The 22,427-nt window shown below is 37.5% G+C and overlaps 1 protein-coding gene across 2 annotated transcripts in view; it reads left to right on the plus strand.

Annotated features, from left to right (window-relative positions):
* LOC137646996 (Y+L amino acid transporter 2-like) overlaps positions 1-21,822 on the plus strand; it is a 25,246-nt gene extending 3,424 nt beyond the window's left edge. The window contains exons 2-11 of one of the 2 annotated variants that reach the window (XM_068380087.1): positions 12,076-12,188; positions 12,813-13,252; positions 14,396-14,614; positions 17,939-18,164; positions 18,461-18,505; positions 19,646-19,769; positions 20,140-20,340; positions 20,893-21,042; positions 21,173-21,350; positions 21,636-21,822. In XM_068380087.1, the coding sequence (XP_068236188.1) occupies positions 12,856-13,252; positions 14,396-14,614; positions 17,939-18,164; positions 18,461-18,505; positions 19,646-19,769; positions 20,140-20,340; positions 20,893-21,042; positions 21,173-21,350; positions 21,636-21,697 (1,602 nt within the window). In that variant the 5' untranslated portion in view covers positions 12,076-12,188; positions 12,813-12,855 and the 3' untranslated portion in view covers positions 21,698-21,822. The remainder of the gene's footprint in view (positions 1-12,075; positions 12,189-12,812; positions 13,253-14,395; positions 14,615-17,938; positions 18,165-18,460; positions 18,506-19,645; positions 19,770-20,139; positions 20,341-20,892; positions 21,043-21,172; positions 21,351-21,635) is intronic. The other variant, XM_068380086.1, reaches the window with a different exon arrangement.
* Positions 21,823-22,427: the final 605 nt, after the last annotated feature.

Below are 22,427 nucleotides of genomic sequence, written 5' to 3' on the forward strand. Positions count from 1 at the left end.
TAGCGAAACAGTGTACGAGGATGTGTGATACACGTGCGGTACATGGCTCTCCAACCTGAAAAGGACATTCATGTGAAATATGGTGCCCTGATCTGGAGAAGTATACTGTAGGCGGGTCATCTGGCAGGATTTACGCAGGTTTTGCCATGCAAGCTAAGTAGGAATGCTTTCGGCGTACGACAGATCACAAGGAAAGGGCCTTGTAAGGGGCCGTAAACGGTGGCTTGCTAGTGTCGTTTCGCAGGAAAACATATGTTGCTGAGTGCAGATCTGTCGGCATGTGTTTCTTAGCTTGGAGCTTGTAAGTTTGGCGACATGAATTAAATTTTCTCACAATGTGACGCAGACGCTGGAATTTGTCGGAGAAGGTTGCAGACGGAAAAAAAAAAATGGCAGGGACGACCATCAGGTCGCCATACACTATTTCAGCTGCCGAGACATCTAGGGCATCTTTATGAGTGGTCCTTAGTTCCAGGTGGTGCCAGGGATGCTGTTTAAATAAGTTGGAGTTCTTGCAGGAGGACATCAAAGCTGCCTTGAATGTGCGGTGAAAATGTTTAACCATGTCGTTGGCAGCAGGGTTGTATGCGGTTGTCTGATGTAGGGTGATTCACAGGAGATTCGCTAATGATGTCCACAGTTGATAGATGAAAGTGGTACTCCTGTCAGAAGTAATATGCTCATTGATAGCAAATCTTGCTATCCATCTTGAGAGTAAGGCAGATGTACATGTCTGATGTAGGGTGATTCACAGGAGATTCGCTAATGATGTCCACAATTGATAGATGAAAGTGGTACTCCTGTCAGAAGTAATATGCTCAGTGATAGCAAATCTTGCTATCCATCTTGAGAGTAAGGCAGATGTACATGAGTTGGACGTTGCAGTTTCCATGAGAATGGTTACAGGCCAACGAGTGGAGCGGTCGATGACGGTAAACAGGTAACGGTGTCCTTGTGATGCGGGTAGGTGGCCTAAAACATAGACGTGAATATGTGCAAAGCACCGCTGAGGTTGAGGAAAGGTACCCTCTACTGAATCCATGTGTCGATGTACTTTTGAGGTTTGGCATGAAGTACAGGCGCGGACCCAATTCTTAGTATTGCCATGCCAAATGAACTTTGTCTTCAGTATCTGTGCAGTAGAACGGCGCGAGGGATGTGAAAGGCCACAAATGAAATCAAGCATATCGGCGTATAGAAAAAGAATGCACGGTCTAGGTCTACCAGTGCTGATGTCATAGAGGAGGGTAGTGTTGGAGTCATTGAGAGGGACGTCTCCCCAACAGAGAGATGTGCAGGATGTTCTACATGCTTCGTACTCTGGATCTTTTTGTTGGGCTTCTGCCAAGGCGCTGTACTGTAATCAAATTCCAGGTGAATGGCAGCCAATGTGTTTCTTGACAGGTCATCAGCAACGGGATTCATTTTCCCAGAGATGTTTGGGAGGGTACAATTGTATTCAGCAACGGCAGAGAGACGTCAACGTTGATGGGCGGACCAGGCGTCAGACTGTCGAGTGAAGGCGTGCACCAGAGGCATGTTGTCTGTGCAAATGACAATAGGCATACCCTCCAAGAAGTGGTGAAAGTGATGGACAGCCAAGTGCACTGCAAGAAATTCGCTGTCAAAGGTAGAGTGCCAGATTCCGCCTTGGACAATTTTCTACTGAAGAAGGCCAATGGGTGGGGCAAGCCATTGATCGCCTGCTCAATCGCTGCATTGGTGGAGAAAAGGAGAGGTGCATGAAGCACGGGAAAAGTAAGAGCAGCAGCGGGTAATAGGGATTTCTTTGCTTTGCAGAAAGCCGTTTCTTGATGGGAACCCCACTTCAGGTCTTTTGACTTGCCCTTGGAGGAGGCATAGAGGGGGCAAGAGTAGCAGCAATGGCTGGCAGGAAACAGTGATAAAAGTTGATCATGCCCAAGAATACTTGCAGTGCTTTGACGGTTAAGGACGTGGAGAAGTTCTAAATGGCTACTACCTTCTCAGGGAGGGGGTGGACTACTTCAGGAGTGATGCGGTGCCCTAAGAACGATATTTCGTTGGCACCAAAGATACACTTGTCGTACCGGACTACAAGGTCTTTCTGGTGTAGGTAGTTGAACGCAATGTGTAGGTGACGGAGGTGTTCCTAATTAGAGGAAGAGGACACAAGTATGTCGTCCACATAACATGCACAGAATGGGAAGTCCCATAAGATGCCGTCCATGAGACGTTGAAATGTGGCCCCATCATTACAAAGGCCAAAACTGGAGTAATTGAGGGTGTCTGTACCAAAGGGAGTGGTGATGGTGGTCTTTGGGGATGTCTTCTGGCTTCATGGGCACCTGATCATACCATTTCAGGAGGTCGAGTGTGGAGAAAAACTTGATTTTCTGCAAGTAGGAGGTCACATCGGCGATGTTCGGGAAGGGGTAGTTATTCGGTTCGGTCTGTATTTCAGGCACCTGTAATCCCCACACGGATGCAGAAAGCCATCTTTCTTCAGGGCAATGTGTAAGGGTGACGACCATGGGCTTGAGGACTTTTGGCAAAGGCCCATTTCTTCTATTTTGGCAAAGGCCCATTTCTTCTATTTTGGCAAACATTAGTTTAGTGGCTGCCAGACGTTTGATCCTGGCAAACACTGGGGGCTCCATCGTCTTGATATAGTGATAAATACTGTGTTTAGTGAGGAAGTTCTGGGTGGAAAACTTCTGGGTACGACATGAGGAAGTGTGCTGATGTGGAGAGAACAAGGTCGAAGGTAGCGGGTTGGAGAAGTGTTGAGGAGTACAAATCCAAGTTGACTAACTGACGGTGAGCTACATCAACTAGGAGTTGGAAATGTGAGAGGAAGTCCACACCGAGCATTGGCAACGTAACGTCAGCCACAAGAAACTTCCAATTATATTTGGCGGTTCCAAACGATAATGTGTGTGTTTCATAACTGTGGGTGTGTATTGCGGATCTGTTAGCAGCTACCAGGCATATGTCGGAAAACTTAGACCGACTACGTCGTGTCCTGGAGAGTGGCTTTGGCAGAAAGAGAATGGCAAGCACCTGTGTCTACCAAAAATTGCATGCCTATACCTGCATCATGTAAAAAGAAAAGATTAGTGACAAGGCAGGACAACACCGAAAGGGATGGCCCACTTACAAGTTTTTGGGCCATTGAAAACCATTGACACATTTCTTTGCAACAGCCCCGAATCTAGAGTGGTAGTAGCATAACAATGGCTGATGGGCATCAGGAAGTGTCTGTAGAGGTCATTGGTTGGGGCGTAAGCGAGTGGTGGGTTGTGGGCGGTTCTTTTTGCAGCTTCGTCAGGAGTGGAGGCGTTGATGGAGGACTGGAAGGTGCTGAAGTGACTGTCCATTAGAGTGGCGACTCTGGTCATCAGGTCCTTCATAGAAAAAATATCAACATTGGGAATGGCAGCGCGTACAGATTCGAGTAGGTGTCGTACACAAAGGGCATGCAGTAGATTCACTTCACAAGGAGAACCGTCTGCAGCAGGGTGTAGATGGGTGATACTGGTCATTTCCCTGAGAGCAAGCAAAGTCTTTTGGTTCTCCAATGGTTGTTGAGAGATCTGTAAAAGTTTTGCTATGTGGGCGGCTGGCGAGGCCAAGTACTGCTCCAGGAGGTATGAATTGTGGGTGTCGTATGATATTTTTGTGTCTCCTTGCTCACACAGCCAATTGGGGATTTTGGGAAAGTATCATCGCGGATTGCCACGAGAACTTAATGTGCTTTGGTGCTTGACTGAGTCATGCCCTTGATGCGGAAATGGACTTCAGCACGCTGGAACCAGGTGAACATTTTCCACTGGCGAAGAATGGTAGTTTTAGGGGTGTGTTGTTGATAGTAGAGTTAGTGTCTGAGGGCGGCATTATTAAACAGTAAGACACAGCAGTGCGGGGGAAGTTGGGAGGGAGCTGGGCACTCCGATGATCATCAATGTGCAGATGTGCAAGTTAGGTATTAACTGATAAGTGGAGTAAATGCAACTAACTTTATTTGGACAGAGCATGAGTATAAATACAACCGATTCCAGTCAAGAACGGCACAAAAATTCAAACGCAATGTTGCAAGAACAGACAGGCCAAAACAGGTTATCAGTATGAGGAGAGAGCGATTATGTTAATATAGAAAAAAAAAAATACCGTTACAGTGTATGAGCGTGTGTGATACACGTGCGCTACAGAGCCATTGGGCCTATAGCATCCACTTTTCCTGTTAGGATTGTAGCTAAGCTAGTAATAAAAATAATGATTGCACTTTGATAACTATCTCATGATAGAGTAAGTTGGAATAACAATAGATAAACATTACAAAATGATGTGTTGATAGGAAAACTTTGGCACTTGAAAATATTTTCTTTTTTAATTTTATTGTCCAACTTGGAATATTATTATCTTTGGTTGCACACTATTGCTAGGTATGGATCATTGTAATAGGAAGCATGAAGAGAGACTTATGTCAGCATGTTTAACATAAAAACATTTTAAGAAAATTTGAACTTCTGAAGTTCTACTGATTCAACTGCCTGATTACGAAGATGTAATCTGGTCACATATGGAATATAACGTCTAGAATACCGTGTAGCATTGAGCCTTATGATGCAGAGAGAAAGACTGTTAGAACTGAATGACAGAGCCAGAGATTAACATCCAAATCAGGAATAAGAAATTTAATAAACTGCAAGTCTTTGTCCAACAAATAAGGTACCAGCAAATTTGAGTCGCCACTAGGTGGCTCTCATGTAAAGGGAGACGCTCATGTCTAGCCTACTCTGTGACAGGTCAATTTCAACATTCCAGTCCATACCGCAGCAGCCACGAATGCTATAGCTTACTGCTCCTTGGATCTTCTGTTTTTTATTGCCAGAGGTAAAAAAATAATGAACTCGATTATCAAATAAATTTATTTTCTTCTATACAAATGCTTACCTTGGATATTTAACTAAAATTTATAGAATAATTGACATTGCGGAAATTTTTTTAAGTACTTACGTGGTTGAAGCAATATACATACTGACAGAACATCTAACCTACCTCTGGTCATATAACATCTCTATTTTATCGTCATAACATTTCTCACAGGACGAGAAGTCCAGTATGCGGTATTTAGTTACAAGGAGGAAGTTTTGGAGATGATCCCCAAGAAGGTCCATATAAGTTGTAGCACAAGGTAACACCATTTAAAGCTCTAGCACTAGCTATTGCTTGGCAGAATTAATGTCGTCAAATTGAAGACTGAAACGACAAAGCTGAACACAATATTGAGATGTTGATCTCTTGCATCTCTAAATTGCAACAAAGTTTTAGCGGCTGATAGATAAAATGTATAACTTTCAAAGTATTCATTGGTCAATATATGCCAAAAGATGGAAAACCCAAAAGGAAGGATGTATTTTACAATGCCTATGTCACAAGAAAATATATGTTATGTAGTTTTAAAACTATAAACATCTAGTCAACCAACCAGACTACATATACACCTTAGCCTATGCCATGCATCTAAGATATGTAGGTACATGCAAAGAGACGATAAAATAATGCTTTTACTCCACGTTGCAATGCACAATGCGCAATTACCGTTCCACCATGTCTTTCTTCTTCCCTGCTACTTCAAGATTTCTCTCAAGAATTTCTTTTAGTTCCATCAAGGTTTTATCACAGTATCAGTTCGTGTGTTGAGCATCAGCGCCATAGCTATAGACACACACATACTTACACACACATACACACACCATACACACACATGCATATTATATATATATATATATATATATATATATATATATATATATATATATATATATATATATATATATATTAGGGCTGGAGAATTACATAAATTGACTAAGCTCCAAACTCACCTGCTTATTTTTATATAAATCTGTTATACTTGAAAAATACCCGAGCTCTGAGAATAATACGCAACTCCCAGATGGCAACATATATAAACACTAAATATCCAAAGGTCTCTTACATTACACTAAAAAAAAAAAAAACTGAGTGATTATTCAACTTGAAATATTGTAAACCAACCTCTTACTTCAGTTCTTAGTCAGGGATTACAAGCAAAGCACTGATAAAAAATATTGGTGATCGAAATAATACATATTTAATATATATATATATATATATATATATATATATATATATATATATATATATATATATATATATATATTCTTTAAAAATTCAACAATATTATAGAAGAATTAAAACCAAAATTAAATCACTTGATATATTAAATCTGAACAAAACCTTAGACTAAGACAAGAAAATGTCACTCTATGAAAATTATACAATCACTTGTTTCACTGGAATTGATTTATAAAGATATCTAATTTTGACAATTAATGAAAAGAGTTAACACTTTAACACTCTATTGAATATACAATACTGAAATTTACATATTTATAACTGGTTCACATGAGGTTACCGAACAGTTAAGCAAAATAAATACACTGCCCTATTTAACCTAAATCTCACAGGGGCAGTTACAAATATTTATGTTAAAAAAAAGTACTTACATTAACAGACTACACTTAATTTAACATCCCCCCCAAAAAAATTTAACCAACATTTGAACAACATTATACGCAATATACATTAGGTAAAAAACTTATTTATGTTTAACAGAACACACTTAAGGGCAGGCAAACTTTGGCTCTTTCAAAGGGATAGGCTGGGTCTCTTCTGCTGCTTATGCGTTCCTAGGGTCTATATATCTTGACTTAATACTTCTAGAATTTTCTAATAGATCATTCTTGTAGCGTGGGGGCATGGTCTAGCGGTGTGAGGTTGCCAACGTAGTAAATCAAAAAAGGGGTACTAGCCATGCTTGGGAAACAACCCTCTCTCAGCTAACTCTGCCCACCTACCTCTCGTGACAATAAAAAAGAGTAAATCTAATTCGAGAATTTTCATGCACTTTCTAACCACGTAGAAACATAAAGATGACGTAATCCCTCGTGTATCATACAGCATACCTAAACGAGGTTACATAAGACTTTGTAACAAAATTGCGGGAAATAAAAAGTTGATTCTTAAAAATAACGTAAATTTACATATACTAAATTGAATGAAAATACAATTGCATGAATGACGAAAGTCTTATGTAATTTACATACGTTACTTAAACCTACGAGAGTGGAATTCACCTTACGAGCTGGCTATACATCTCTTAAATACACAAATGAAATACATGAATAAAATATTTACTCTTATGCTAGACCAGTTTTTCAAGAATATATGTACATATATATATATATATATATATGTGTGTGTGTGTGTGTGTATATATATATATATATATATATATATATATATATATATATATATATATATATAAATATATGTATATATATATATATATATATATATATATATATATGTGTGTGTGTGTGTGTGTGTATATATATATATATATATATATATATATATATATATATATATATATATATACATATATATATATATATATATATATATATATATATGTGTGTGTGTGTGTGTGTGTATATATATATATATATATATATATATATATATATATATATATATATATATATATATATATAAATATATGTATATATATATACATATATATATGTGTGTGTGTGTGTGTGATATATATATATATATATATATATATATATATATATATACATATATATATACATATATATATATGTGTGTGTATATATATATATATATATATATATATATATATATATATATAAATGTATATATATGTATACAGTGGAACCTCTACACACGAACATATCTACATCCGAATTTTCCAACATCCGAAGTAAAATTCGAGCAATTTTTCGACTCTACACCCGAATTTTATTTCGACACACGAAGTAAGCAATTTTCGTCGTACCGGTTGTATCCGAATTTTTCGACACCCGAAGTACAATTCGAACACGTTCCTACTCTACACCCGAATTTTTTTTCGACACCCAAAGTAAACAATACCCGTATGCATAGATGGTACTCATAGCGCCGGATGTATTTTTTATTTCCGCCGATAGAAGGCAGCACTTCAACCTCGGAGGGATCCTCAATTACCGTGGCTTGGGTCATTCCTCTTTTCTCGTCGGCTTCGTGTGGTTGTGCCCTGTGCGTTCTGCTATTAACTGTATTTTAATAGTGATTTTTTACGTACATCCTTTTACGTTTTTTTACGTAAAGCATGGGTCCTAAAAGGCTTAGTTTCGCAAGTGGTAGTGGTGAGAAAAGGAAGAAGGAAATGCTTTCTTTAGAAGTAAAGCAAGAAATTATTGAAAAGCATGAGCGTGGCATCCGCGTGAGTGAACTTGCAAAAGAATATGGCCGAAATATGTCGACGATCTCGACAATCTTGAAACAGAAAGAACCCATTAAAGCAGTGAAACCTTCTAAGGGGATCACCATCATTTAAAAACGTCGTAGCCCTGTCATAGAAGAGATGGAACGACTTCTGCTAATCTGGATCAAGGACAGAGAGATTGTTGGCGACACCATCACCGAAACTATCATCTGCGAGAAGGCGCACACCATCTTCACTGACTTGAAGGAGGCGAGCTCTGGGGGTGATGCTGGGGAGAGTTCAACCGAACCTTCCTCAGACGATTTCAAGGCATCTCGTGGCTGGTTTGAGAAATTTAAGAAACGGTCGGGGATTCATTCAGTTGTTCGCCACGGAGAGGCTGCTAGTGCGGACACAAAGGCTGCAGCTGACTTTGTGAAGAGCTTTGAAAGGACCGTGCAGGAAGAAGGCTACGTAGAGCAGCAGGTGTTCAATTGTGATGAAACCGTGCTGTTTTGGAAGAAAATGCCCAGTCGAACCTACATCACCGCCGAAGAGAAGAAATTGCCTGGGCATAAGCCAATGAAGGATCGGTTGACTCTTGCCCTATGTGCCAACGCTAGCGGGGACTTTAAAGGCAAGCCCTTACTGGTTTACCATTTGGAGAACCCTAGGGCCTTTAAGGCACAGAATGTGGATAAGAACCAGCTTCATGTTTTCTGGGGATCCAACTCGAAGGCCTGGGTCACTAGGCAGTTCTTTGTCCAATGGGTTAACAAGTTTTCGGTCCTTCTGTGAAGAAGTATCTTCATGAGCAGAAATTGCCTTTAAAGTGCCTGCTATGCCTTGACAATGCACCTGCTCACCCCCCCCCCCCCCCCCCGCACTTGAAGATGATATCTTCGAAGAATTCAAGTTCATAAAGGTGCTGTATCTTCCACCGAATACCACCTCTATCCTCCAGCCCATGGACCAGCAAGTCATCTCGAACTTCAAGAAGCTCTACACCAAGCACCTATTCAAGAAGTGCTTTAATGTCACGCAAAGCACAAACTTAACTTTGCGTGAATTTTAGAAAAGCCACTTTAACATCGTGCACTGCTTGAAGATCATAGATCAGGCTTGGGTGGGATTAACTCGACGAACCCTCAATTCTGCCTGGAAGAAGCTGTGGCCTGATGCAGTTTCTCCCCGAGATTTCGAGGGTTTTGACCCCGAACCTGATCCCGTGGTGGGTGCAGCGGAAGACGTAGAGAAAATCGTCTCCCTTGGCAAGTCCATGGGTCTGGAGGTCGACACAGATGACATCACGGAACTCGTCGCCGAACATCACGACGGACTTACTACAGAGGAGGTCAAGGAACTCCATGCTATGTCTGAGCACATGAGTAATGACGAGGAAGGGATCGAGGAGGTAGAACATGTGTTAGGTTCGGCGCAAATAAAAGAGATGTTAGGAAAATATCAATACGTGGTCGACTTCATCGACAAATACCATCCAAAAAAAATTGCAGGTTTGTCGTGTAGTTGCGCAGTTCGATGATGTTTGCCTAACTCATTTTCGAAACATTTTGAAAAGCCGTACCAAGCAACTTTCTATCGATAGCTTCTTTAAAAAAACTACGAAGCGAACTCGTGATGAAGAGGATGGAAGTGGTTCAAAGAAAACGGCAAAAAGTGAAGAGAAAAAAATTCAATCAATTTTAAGTGTAGAGAGTGAAAGTGATTAAAATTAATCATCAAAAAGAAAAAAAGAAAATGTAAAAAAAAATATAAAATATAAAAATAAGAAAAATAAATAAGCTAAGTTAGGTTAAAGTTCACTCTAGTGTAAGTTAGAATAAGTTACGGTAGTGTACGTTTATCGTAGTCACCCTCTCTACCTCCTCGCCGCCCGTCCGTCTCCTCTCTGCATAGCAAGACCGACACCTGCTCTGGACTTTCTAAAATATAAAATATAAAAAAAAAAAATAAATAAGCTAAGTTAAGTTAAAGTTCATTTAGTGTAAGTTAGAATAAGTTACGGTAGTGTACGTTCATCGTAGTCACCCTCTCTACCTCCTCGCCGCCCGTCCGTCTCCTCTCTGCGTAGCAAGACCGACACCTGCGCTGGACTTTCTAAAAACCCATTTCTTATTTATTATTTCTTGATAATTATTCTTTTTTACATGTCTATTATCTAATTTAGAGTGCATATTGTCATGTGTAATTATGTGTAGTAATTTATTAAAGAGTTATCATAGGTTTTTGGGCTCAACCACGGATTAATCCTATTTCAATGTATTCTTATGGGAAAATTCGTTTCTACATCCGAATATTTTCGACACCCGAAGTCGGTTGTGGAACGGATTAAATTCGTATGTAGAGGTACCACTGTATATATATATATATATATATATATATATATATATATATATATATGTGTGTGTGTGTGTGTGTGTATGTTTTATATATATATATATATATATATATATATATATATATATATATATATATATATATATATATATATATATATATATATATATATATATATATATATGTGTGTGTGTGTGTGTGTGTGTGTGTGTGTGTGTGTGTGTGAGTGTTTGTGACCAATACAGTATTATTAAGTCTTTGGAGTACTCTGTTTGTGAGATTTTCATCTTCAGAGCTTATCATCAAAGTTTAGAACCAAAGCCAAATAACATAATAATCAATTAATAAAAAGATAATTGGCTTCTGTAAATTAGAAAGATGGAATTAAAAGTATAAAAACCGTTGAAAAATTCAAATATAAAATTTGAAACTGAAAAACAAATGATAGATGTAATTAATCATAAGTAAAAACATTGTAAGTTTAGAAAACATATAGCTCTAACTTGATCGATATTGGGAATGAGTTTTAGCAAAGAATTGATAACGTTACTACGTTTTTGGTAAATTTGTCAAGTAGGCCTACAGGTATTTTATGATAGTTATTGTGTACAAAATGTAATTAGTCACATAAAAATCGTCCAGAAAATATGATTTTATTGCTACAATCTGCTGTCAGATTCCAGGAAATCTCATCTAAGGTGTTTCTTTATAAAAATATTTTCTAGTGGAGGCCCCTAGACACCCCACCACTATCGGTGCCTTTTTAAACTTTAACCCCCAATCCCCCCCCAAAAAAAAGTTCCTATGCTTCTGATAGTGTTGGCAGTCGGCTGTCAAGACAGCATTAATATCTCCCTTTACTACAAAGCCACATAGCGGATAAGTTCTGCTGGTACCCCAAGATGTGATTCAGCAGCTGAAGACCAGACAGGAAAACAATACTCGAAACAGAGTAGAATGAAAGAGTTAAAACATTTCCTGAGGGAAGACTGATCCCTGAAAACCTTCAAAGGCTTTCTCTAAAATCATTTTTTTATTTTGTATAATTGAAGAAGAAACTGACCGAATGTCTCTCAAAGGTAAATTTGCAATAAAAAACCACGCATAAAATTTTAAAGAAGTTGTATACGGTTAACAAAAATATCAATGCAGAGATCTAGATGTTGATGAGCCACTGTCCTCGACCTACTGAGAAAGCTACAATCACACTGAGCTTTGTTAGGGTTCAACTTCATGCCTCATGCACTAATTTTAGCTACATCTCTATTAAGAGATTTAGTCCTCACCAAAATATTTTGCGAGTTCAACATTAAGAATGACCGAGTTTGAAATGGGTTCCACTTCAGAGTTCTTGGTATATCCAGAAACATATCCACTTGATTGTTTTAGTCCTTCTTGAGCAGTGTTTCCTTTTTTTCCAGAGTTTATGGTGTGCACAATAAGTAGAACCTACACAGTATGAGAAGATTATCATGCACATAAATTATACATGAAATCTATCAAATCTGGGAAGAATACATGTTATGTTTTGAAGGTAGTCTCAATTTCTTTTTTTATATCTTAATGTCTTTTCACGGATGCCTTGAATTTTTGGACAGGAAATAATATTCAGATTTTCACCTTTCCTCTGCTAAGCTTGATACACATTTCTCCTCACCCTTGTAACATAATACTAAATGTTTATGGTATTTGGCTGAGATATGTACAAAAACTAATAGCTAATAGTAACGTGTAGCCTACCAACCTATGGAAATGCACTGTGCATGTAATGTACGAGTTTCTCCTTATTTTTTGTATACACCATTCACTAATTCATTTGGTTGACTTTTCCAAGTTTTAGCTAGTAGTGTGGGAGTAGGGGAAGCTGTATGCCCTCCTCTTTTCTTTTGTTCTCGGATAACTCATAATTGCTGAAATAGGAAAAAATTTAATCTGATCACATATTTACTTATAAAGTATTGTTGTTCCAAACATATCTGCAACATCTCCGAAATAAAATTAAATAGAAAAATGTATGTTTAATATGATTATATACCACAACAAACAGATTTTATGAGGACGTCAAAAAAAAATATGACTATCTTTTTCTCAAATTTATGTGATAATGGTCCTGCTACGAGAATATCAAAATGGATTTACTCTTAGTCTTTTCTTTCAGATCATATTGACAGATTCTTCTTCCCACATCTTAAAAGCTGACCATGGACTCCGACAAGGATTCCACCCCTCCTCAAAAGGAAGTCAGTGAAATCAAAGGAAAGTCTGAGGGATCATCGTCTGGGAGCAACAAACCCCCAGGGCCTGCTTCAAAAGAACAGCATGATACTAAGTCTAAGACATGTGACACCACGACTCAATCAAAGTCAAAATATGAAAATCGTAATGCAGAACAAAACTCAAAAGAACCAGTTAAACTAAAGAAGGAACTTGGACTCCTAGAGGGAGTGGCCATGATTGTTGGCATTGTGATTGGGTCTGGGATATTTGTCTCGCCAAAAGGTGTTATTTTTTACACAGGAAGTGTTGGGCTCTCACTGGCTGTGTGGGCTGTGTCAGGCATCGTTTCAATGGTGGGGGCTCTCTCCTTCGTAGAATTGAGTAAGTTCATCGTTATAGTCTCTATATTATGGTCTTTCACTGTCTTGGGTTAGAATTCTATTGCTTGAGGGTACACTCAGGCACACTGTTCTATCTGCTTCCTTTCCTGACTGGGCTATTTTCCCTGCAGGGACCCTTGGGCTTATAGCATCCTGATTGTCTAACTAGGATTGTAGCTTAGCTAGTAATCATGATAATAAAAATTAAGAAAAACAATCAAAGGGTTGGGAACATTTTCTAATCGACAATGAATCGATAATGATAACTATGAATATATCAGATTTATGAAGAGTTCATTCCCAAATTTAAGGACGACGTATAGGAAAAGTCATAAGGCTGGCTATGAATCAACATAACGTGTAACGTTCCATACCACTACATACATACTGTAACAAATAAATTAATATCTTTAAAAAGAAAAAAAAATCTGGGATAAATTCTATTCCTAAAAAAAATGTGATTTGCTGATTGTGGTGATGAATTAGGTTTTAGAAAACAGTTTAATTTTGCCTTTTAATGCGTTATCAATATAAAATAAATAATAAAAGATATATATATATATATATATATATATATATATATATATATATATATATATATATATATATATATATATATATATATATATATATATATATATATATATTCTGGGGGGGATATTCAAGCGCAAGTAATGGTTTTAATGTAAAGTTTTCAATAGCAATCCCCTGATGTCTTTGTATATTTCAAAGTTTTAAATGAATAAAACACTATTTTTAGATATATATGAAGTAGGTTACAGGACTCTGGGGCAAGATAGCTAGAACCTTTTTCACTACAGGATTATGGTAACCTATTGGAAACCTCCCTGCCTGGCAATATGCCGAACTGAGGTTTGAGCCCTGCTCAAACTCGATAGCTTCTTTGTAGTGTCTGCATCCTGACAATCCTTGTTAGCTAAGAATAGGGGATTTGGTGAAGCCTATAGATCATCAGCAACCATTACCTGGCCCTTCCTAGTTTTAGCTTAGGTGGAGCTTTGGCTCTGATAATATGTATATATAGTCAGTCTAGAGCACTGTCACTGTCCCTTGCCTCTGCCATTCATGAGTGACCTTTGAATTGTAGATTACTCCAAATTTCTTCAACTGGTTTCTTCACCAGGTACAATGATTCCCGAGAGTGGCGGTATGTACAGTTACCTTTACGAAGCCTTTGGCGCCCTGCCCGCCTTCCTCTACATGTGGGTTACTGCTGTGATCAGGAACGCCGCTGGGTGTGCTGTGGTCGCCCTAACCTTTTCCAATTACCTCCTTCAGCCCTTCTTCGAGTGTAATCAAATTCCTGACGTCGCTGCAAGGCTAATTGCAGCCTCTCTCATTTGTAAGTAAGGTACTATGTTGCACTATAAATGTTTGTTCATAGTAGGCTACATGCTTAATGTCTCGAGTTTTGTTTGCTCTCTCTCTCTCTCTCTCTCTCTCTCTCTCTCTCTCTCTCTCTCTGGAGAGGGTTGATTTCAAGTCTAATTAAAGATTCCTAAATTCGAAAAGAATATGTGCATTGGCCTAAGAATGAACTTACTTATGTTTTGATGTCTCATTGGTAGTGTCTACTGATGGGAATTTTTCGACTCAGAGGGATGTGCTGGAGTCCCTTCCCAGTTTAGAATAATTTATCATGAATTAATTTTTAGTGAATCTATATTCCCAAGTAGACTTCAATATTGAATTCCATTTGTGGTTGATATTTACACTTACATACTGTATATATATATATATATATATATATATATATATATATATATATATATATATATATATATATATATACATATATATATATATATATATATATATATATATATATATATATATATATGTAAATATCACCCACGAATGGCATTTAATACCGAATTCTATCTTGGGAATATATATCCACTTGGAATTCATTTTATGGTAACAGCTTCTGGCCGGGTGGGGATTCGAACCACCACCTGTACGGCTAGAACCCATGCTGGCAGGGACCCTACCGACTCAGCTATCAAGAGAGACTAAAAGTTTATGACAAGTCCCCCTACTTATTCCTGTCGAATTCAGGAATCTGTTCATAGACTTGAAATAAACCCATCTCCACCATGATAGCTGAATTGTGAGTTTGCAACACGTGGTTATTTTAATAAACATATATCACAAGCACACGTGATTTTAATTAATGTAAATATCACCCACGAATGGCATTTAATACCGAATTCTATCTTGGGAATATATATCCACTTGGAATTCATTTTATGGTAACAGCTTCTGGCCGGGTGGGGATTCGAACCACCACCTGTACGGCTAGAACCCATGCTGGCAGGGACCCTACCGACTCAGCTATCAAGAGAGACTAAAAGTTTATGACAAGTCCCCCTACTTATTCCTGTCGAATTCAGGAATCTGTTCATAGACTTGAAATAAACCCATCTCCACCATGATAGCTGAATTGTGAGTTTGCAACACGTGGTTATTTTAATAAACATATATCACAAGCACACGTGATTTTAATTAATGTAAATATCACCCACGAATGGCATTTAATACCGAATTCTATCTTGGGAATATATATCCACTTGGAATTCATTTTATGGTAACAGCTTCTGGCCGGGTGGGGATTCGAACCACCACCTGTACGGCTAGAACCCATGCTGGCAGGGACCCTACCGACTCAGCTATCAAGAGAGACTAAAAGTTTATGACAAGTCCCCCTACTTATTCCTGTCGAATTCAGGAATCTGTTCATAGACTTGAAATAAACCCATCTCCACCATGATAGCTGAATTGTGAGTTTGCAACACGTGGTTATTTTAATGAACATATATCACAAGCACACGTGATTTTAATTAATGTAAATATCACCCACGAATGGCATTTAATACCGAATTCTATCTTGGGAATATATATCCACTTGGAATTCATTTTATGGTAACAGCTTCTGGCCGGGTGGGGATTCGAACCACCACCTGTACGGCTAGAACTCATGCTGGCAGGGACCCTACCGACTCAGCTATCAAGAGAGACTAAAAGTTTATGACAAGTCCCCTACTTATTCCTGTCGAATTCAGGAATCTGTTCATAGACTTGAAATAAACCCATCTCCACCATGATAGCTGAATTGTGAGTTTGCAACACGTGGTTATTTTAATGAACATATATCACAAGCACACGTGATTTTAATTAATGTAAATATCACCCACGAATGGCATTTAATACCGAATTCTATCTTGGGAATATATATCCACTTGGAATTCATTTTATGGTAACAGCTTCTGGCCGGGTGGGGATTCGAACCACCACCTGTACGGCTAGAACCCATGCTGGCAGGGACCCTACCGACTCAGCTATCAAGAGAGACTAAAAGTTTATGACAAGTCCCCCTACTTATTCCTGTCGAATTCAAATGAATTCCAAGTGGATATATATTCCCAAGATAGAATTCGGTATTAAATGCCATTCGTGGGTGATATTTACATTAATTAAAATCACGTGTGCTTGTGATATATGTTCATTAAAATAACCACGTGTTGCAAACTCACAATTCAGCTATCATGGTGGAGATGGGTTTATTTCAAGTCTATGAACAGATTCCTGAATTCGACAGGAATAAGTAGGGGGACTTGTCATAAACTTTTAGTCTCTCTTGATAGCTGAGTCGGTAGGGTCCCTGCCAGCATGGGTTCTAGCCGTACAGGTGGTGGTTCGAATCCCCACCCGGCCAGAAGCTGTTACCATAAAATGAATTCCAAGTGGATATATATTCCCAAGATAGAATTCGGTATTAAATGCCATTCGTGGGTGATATTTACATTAATTAAAATCACGTGTGCTTGTGATATATGTTCATATATATATATATATATATATATATATATATATATATATATATATATATATATATATATATATATATATATATAGCAAACCTAAATCCCTAATATCGCAAAAGGGTCTACCCCTCTCTTTTATTCTTCTCCTGTACTTCTCTTTCTCCCCTTTTCCTTATTCTTTCCCATCCCGAGTACCTGCCATGGAGCTATAAAGTGGATAGTATCCAGGGGTACTCTTCCTTTCCCCATATTCCCCACTTCCCTATTCTTATCCTTATTATTATTATTATTATTATTATTATTATTATTATTATTATTATTATATATACTGTATATATGTATATATATATATATATATATATATATATATATATATATATATATATATATATATATATATATATATATATATATATATATATATATATATATACGTGAATGTAAAGCATGAGTGTTTAACAAATATTTGTTAGTAATTAATCTTGTTGGCAATAATTACATAACCTTCAACAATACTGACATACTTGCATGTACAGTTGAACGCAAGAATATTTGGTACATCTTGCTTTGGAGAAGTGCACCCAGTCACACCTTTACTGCATGGCAAGTTCTTGTATCAAACTCCGGCCACCACTTCTGACATTTCCTACACTATCTGTTTGGTTACTCTCAGCCAATTAAGTGCGTGATAGGGTGCACTCCTTTGAACGAGGTGTGACAGGAACTCCGGTGTCCAACTGAACATGTATAAATCAGTGTAAATAATCGTTGCTTCAAGATTATACACAAATTCTGCTAAAAATGAATGGAGGAAGATTTGCTTTGAAAGTTTTCCCTTGCAGGTCTTCTATCATGGGTGAATTGCGTCAACGTAAAGTGGGTCGCTTCAGTACAGAATGTATTTACAGCTACGAAGCTCTTGGCGCTATTAGTGATCATAGTGGCTGGGGTACTCCATCTCCTCTGGGGACACGTCGAGAACTACCGCTATCCACTTCTGAACAGCAACTGGAGTGCTGGGGCCATTGCCACTGCATTCTATCAGTCCCTCTTTTCATATTCAGGATGGTAAGTGTAAACTCTTGCGTTTATCTTTAGCAGAAATAAAGTTTTGTGCGAATTAACTGGTATAGGTAGTTGAATTTACTCCAGTTAACATGCAACGTTTTACACACACAAATATTTCTAGGGTGTATGCATACATAAATACACACACATAAATATGTATATATATATATATATATATATATATATGTGTGTGTGTGTGTGTGTGTGTGTGTGTGTGTGTGTAAGTGCACGTATCTATACACACATACACATATATCTGTAACTTGTTTGCATCTAATTATATTTCATTTTTCCAGGGAGAGTCTATACTATGTTGTGGAAGAACTGAAAAACCCAGGAAGGTAAGTCTATAAAAAATGTCTATTTACTATATGAAATATCACCTAATCACTCTAACCCAAAGCTCTTTTGCGAGGCTAAAGTGTGCCAGTATTGCTAACATAGCAATTTTTAGTTACAAAATATCTACTGGTGTAGATAACTGACAACATGTAAAAAAGAATTACCCCAAGCATCATTTTAGGATTATAGATGATGAAACAATCTCTTAGTTGTTGTGTTTGAATCCAAAATATTTGTTCCATGTGATTGTTACCAATAAAAGAATTATTGTTATTAATCATATTTGAATACTACAAATAGTTGAAACTTGGGGAAGTTGATTTTATGATTTGTTTGGTTTGTAGACCAAAATTTAAAATACTAAAACATGTCGCTTAAAGCCTTATAAGGAGTATGAAATGAAGAATTCAGAATGTATCAATTGATGCTAAGCCATTGGATTATACATAACTGACCTTCTCCATGACTAGACACCCGGCCTATCAACGGTAGATGGTGAGCTATTGTAAACCAGTCGCCGACTGTTCCACAACTAGTCGTAGACTGTTATTAGTCTCTAGTGGAAGCTACTTACTAAACTAGTTCCAAGTTACGGAGAGTGAGCTGTAGCACACGAGTGTAAAGGAGGTTTGTCTCTGTCTTCACAAAACTAAATGCCCTCCTACACGAGAGGCAAATGCAGGGCTTGTACTCTGATTGGTCGTAATTCTCTCACTTTGAAACGGTATTATTAGATCAAACAGTCCCAGGTAAGCAGTAAGCACAGTCAGGCTAACCTAGGACTTGGACCAGATGCCGGGCAGCTAGAGATGATAGGCAATGTGGTCCCTAATCAGGCGCCCATCCAGTGCCTCAACAACAGGAATGGGCACTTTGATGGTTTGCCCTTGTTTTCCTCATCTATGATGCCATCAACAATCGTGATCGACATCCATACCACAAAATTGGTAAATGTGTCTACCTGCCATATATTTGTCCATAGTGTGGAAGAGGCTTTATTAGCTATTATGTATAGGCAGGAATTCCTTATATTCAGTCTGTGGCCTCTCTCTCCATCTCTTTTTACATTTCAAGTGTTGTAGATGTTATTTTATAAATTCTTGTTCAAAGAATAGTGCCCTTATCTTTTTCCATTTTAGGAATATCCCCTTATCCATCATGATCTCAACTACTCTCGTGACAATCGTTTATGTGCTGGCCAACATAGCTTATCTTGCAGTTCTTTCTCCATCAGAAATGCTTTCATCCAATGCAGTTGCTATGGTAAGTTTGACAGGTAAATCTTATTACCTAGACCACTGAATTGTGTCTATATGTCTAGAACTATTTTGAAGATGGCTTTTATAAACCAACTCTTCCAATTTTGTTAGATCTTGGCACAAAGAACATGAGAGGAAACAAACTTTTAAAAATAACCATAAGATGTAATGGTGGTACATCGGACACAGTTCTGTGCTATACCATTTCATTAAATTTTTCTATCAGAATCACAGTGCTCAAAGGATACTAAGCTACTCATCATATATAATCAATCATCACTATAATAAGCACTTTGACGAAGGGTTGACGATTCATATTACTTGAACAATGTACAGGTAATAAAAAGCTAACATATATTTTTCTTCTTATACAGACTTTTGCCAGTCAAACACTAGGAGTTATGGCCTGGATGATGCCAGTGTTCGTCATGTGCTCTACTTTTGGATCAATGAATGGCATTGTATACACCCAGTCTCGTCTGATTTTTGTAGGAGCTCGCCGGGGACAATTCCCAGAAGCATATTCTCTGATTCATGCAAATTACTTCACTCCTGTGCCAGCAGTTATTCTAAATGTAAGAAAGATATTGTTTTAGTTACATACAACAGTGTTTGTTCTTGGAGTTATTCTGTAATTGATAAAATTAATTTGCATACCTCATAGCTCTTAAATCATTATGTACTCTACTTAATTTTTTTCTGAACACCAAGCTAAATTCGTGCAGGTGGGACATTTTACTTTTGGAATTTAACAGAGTTACACAGATAGCAACTTTTTATATATGATTCTCTATTTTTCTTCATCCCTTTCCAATAAAATTTATTGATGCCCGGGAATAGTATTTGCTACTTGCATGTGGCCTGAAATGGGTGATGAGTGTGAAAGAACTACTATATAGTCCTGATTAAGGGCCACAAAGTGATTCAAAACACAGGTCAACATCAAATAATAAATGGAGAAACATAAATGCAGCTATTCTGAAAACTTTCTGAAGAACAGTTTGTCCGGAGAGATGCTATCTCTGATTCTTTTTAACGCCACTAACATTTTATAAACATATATTTGTGCGTGAGCACGTTTGCATCAGTGTGTTGGATCTTTTGACATTTAACCTTATCTTTTGCAGGCTCTTTTAAGCTTAATGATGTTCTTCACATCAGACATAGGCCTTCTCATCAACTACTCAACGTTTGCTATGACAGCAACTCAGTTTGCCTGCATGTGTGCCCTCTTCTGGTTCCGTTATAAGCAGCCTGACCGGCAGAGGCCATTTAAGGTATGAGGGGAATAGAGGATTTTACTCGCTCACTCTGCCTTGTAAGTCTTGTCTTCATTTGCTTTACATAGTTTGGACGTGTTGTCTTCCTTCTCATTCCTGCTTATGTTATTTAGATTTATTCCCACAGGTTTGGTTAGGTCTGCCTATCATCTTCTCCCTGGCATGTTTATTCTTAATGGTTATGCCTTTGGTGGAGAATCCTATAGAAGCTGGCGCAGCAGTTGGGGTGGTGTTGACGGGACTTCCGGTTTACTATTTCACCATACATAGACAAGATATTGTCAAGAAAGTCGACGGAATATTACGTGAGTTTTTTTACTTTCATATTGAGTAATGAAGAGAGAGAAGACGCTTAGCTACAGTTAGATATTTATATAGTTCATTTAACATTTTACATTTTTTTTCTGCTAAACAAGTATTTACATGCATAGGCTAGCTTGGTTATTTTATTATATGCCAGAGAGAGAAAGAAGTATTCTAGGAAGACGATGTTATTGATAAGAATGGCATAAAAGAGATTACTTCATGGAACTTTTAACTGAAAATAGCTAGATATAACTATTCTAATATCTTATTTGGCCACTTTACAGGTAAGCTTACGTATGTTCACCAACTCCTATTCCTTGGTCTGCCGGAGGATAAAACTGAATGATAAAGAAAACGGAAACCCGATGAGAAAAAGAGACTAATTTATTTATCTTGCTATTTTTGTGTTAAATAGGTTTAACTGAATTTCTCAATAAATATTCTACAGTACTTTATCCTTGGTCGGCGTTTATATTGTTGACTCCCATAATTTATTTTAAGTTTAGCTTTCTTGAAGGATTCTATCTGATTAATATTTATTGTTTATTGAATTTTGCATAACAGATAATTTTTATTTTATCTTTGTCAATAGCTTCTGATCATAGATATCATACAACAGATGCCACGTGAACCGACCCGGCATACGTGTAGGCTAGACGACAGCCATCTTGCCCCGGTAACTTATCAAGGTCGCTGGGTAGAAATCCGGTTCTCCTCATTGTTTATTGTTTGCTTGCTGCAGTTTTGTGCTACCTTTAGCTGCACTATCAAACGTATAGTATAGTCAAGATTAAAGAGTAAGCACACAGAGAAATAAACTCACATAAACTTTATATATATATATATATATATATATATATATATATATATATATATATATATATATATATATATATGTGTGTGTGTGTGTGTGTGTGTGTATGTGTGTGTGTTTATGCGTGTGTGCATGTGTGTCGGAGTAAATAAATAAGTCTATATGTATATATATATATATGCACACTCACACACACACACATATATATATATATATATATATGTATATATATATATATATATATATATATATATATATATAT

This window comes from Palaemon carinicauda, chromosome 9 (assembly GCF_036898095.1).
Source record: "Palaemon carinicauda isolate YSFRI2023 chromosome 9, ASM3689809v2, whole genome shotgun sequence".
NCBI lineage: Eukaryota > Metazoa > Arthropoda > Malacostraca > Decapoda > Palaemonidae > Palaemon > Palaemon carinicauda.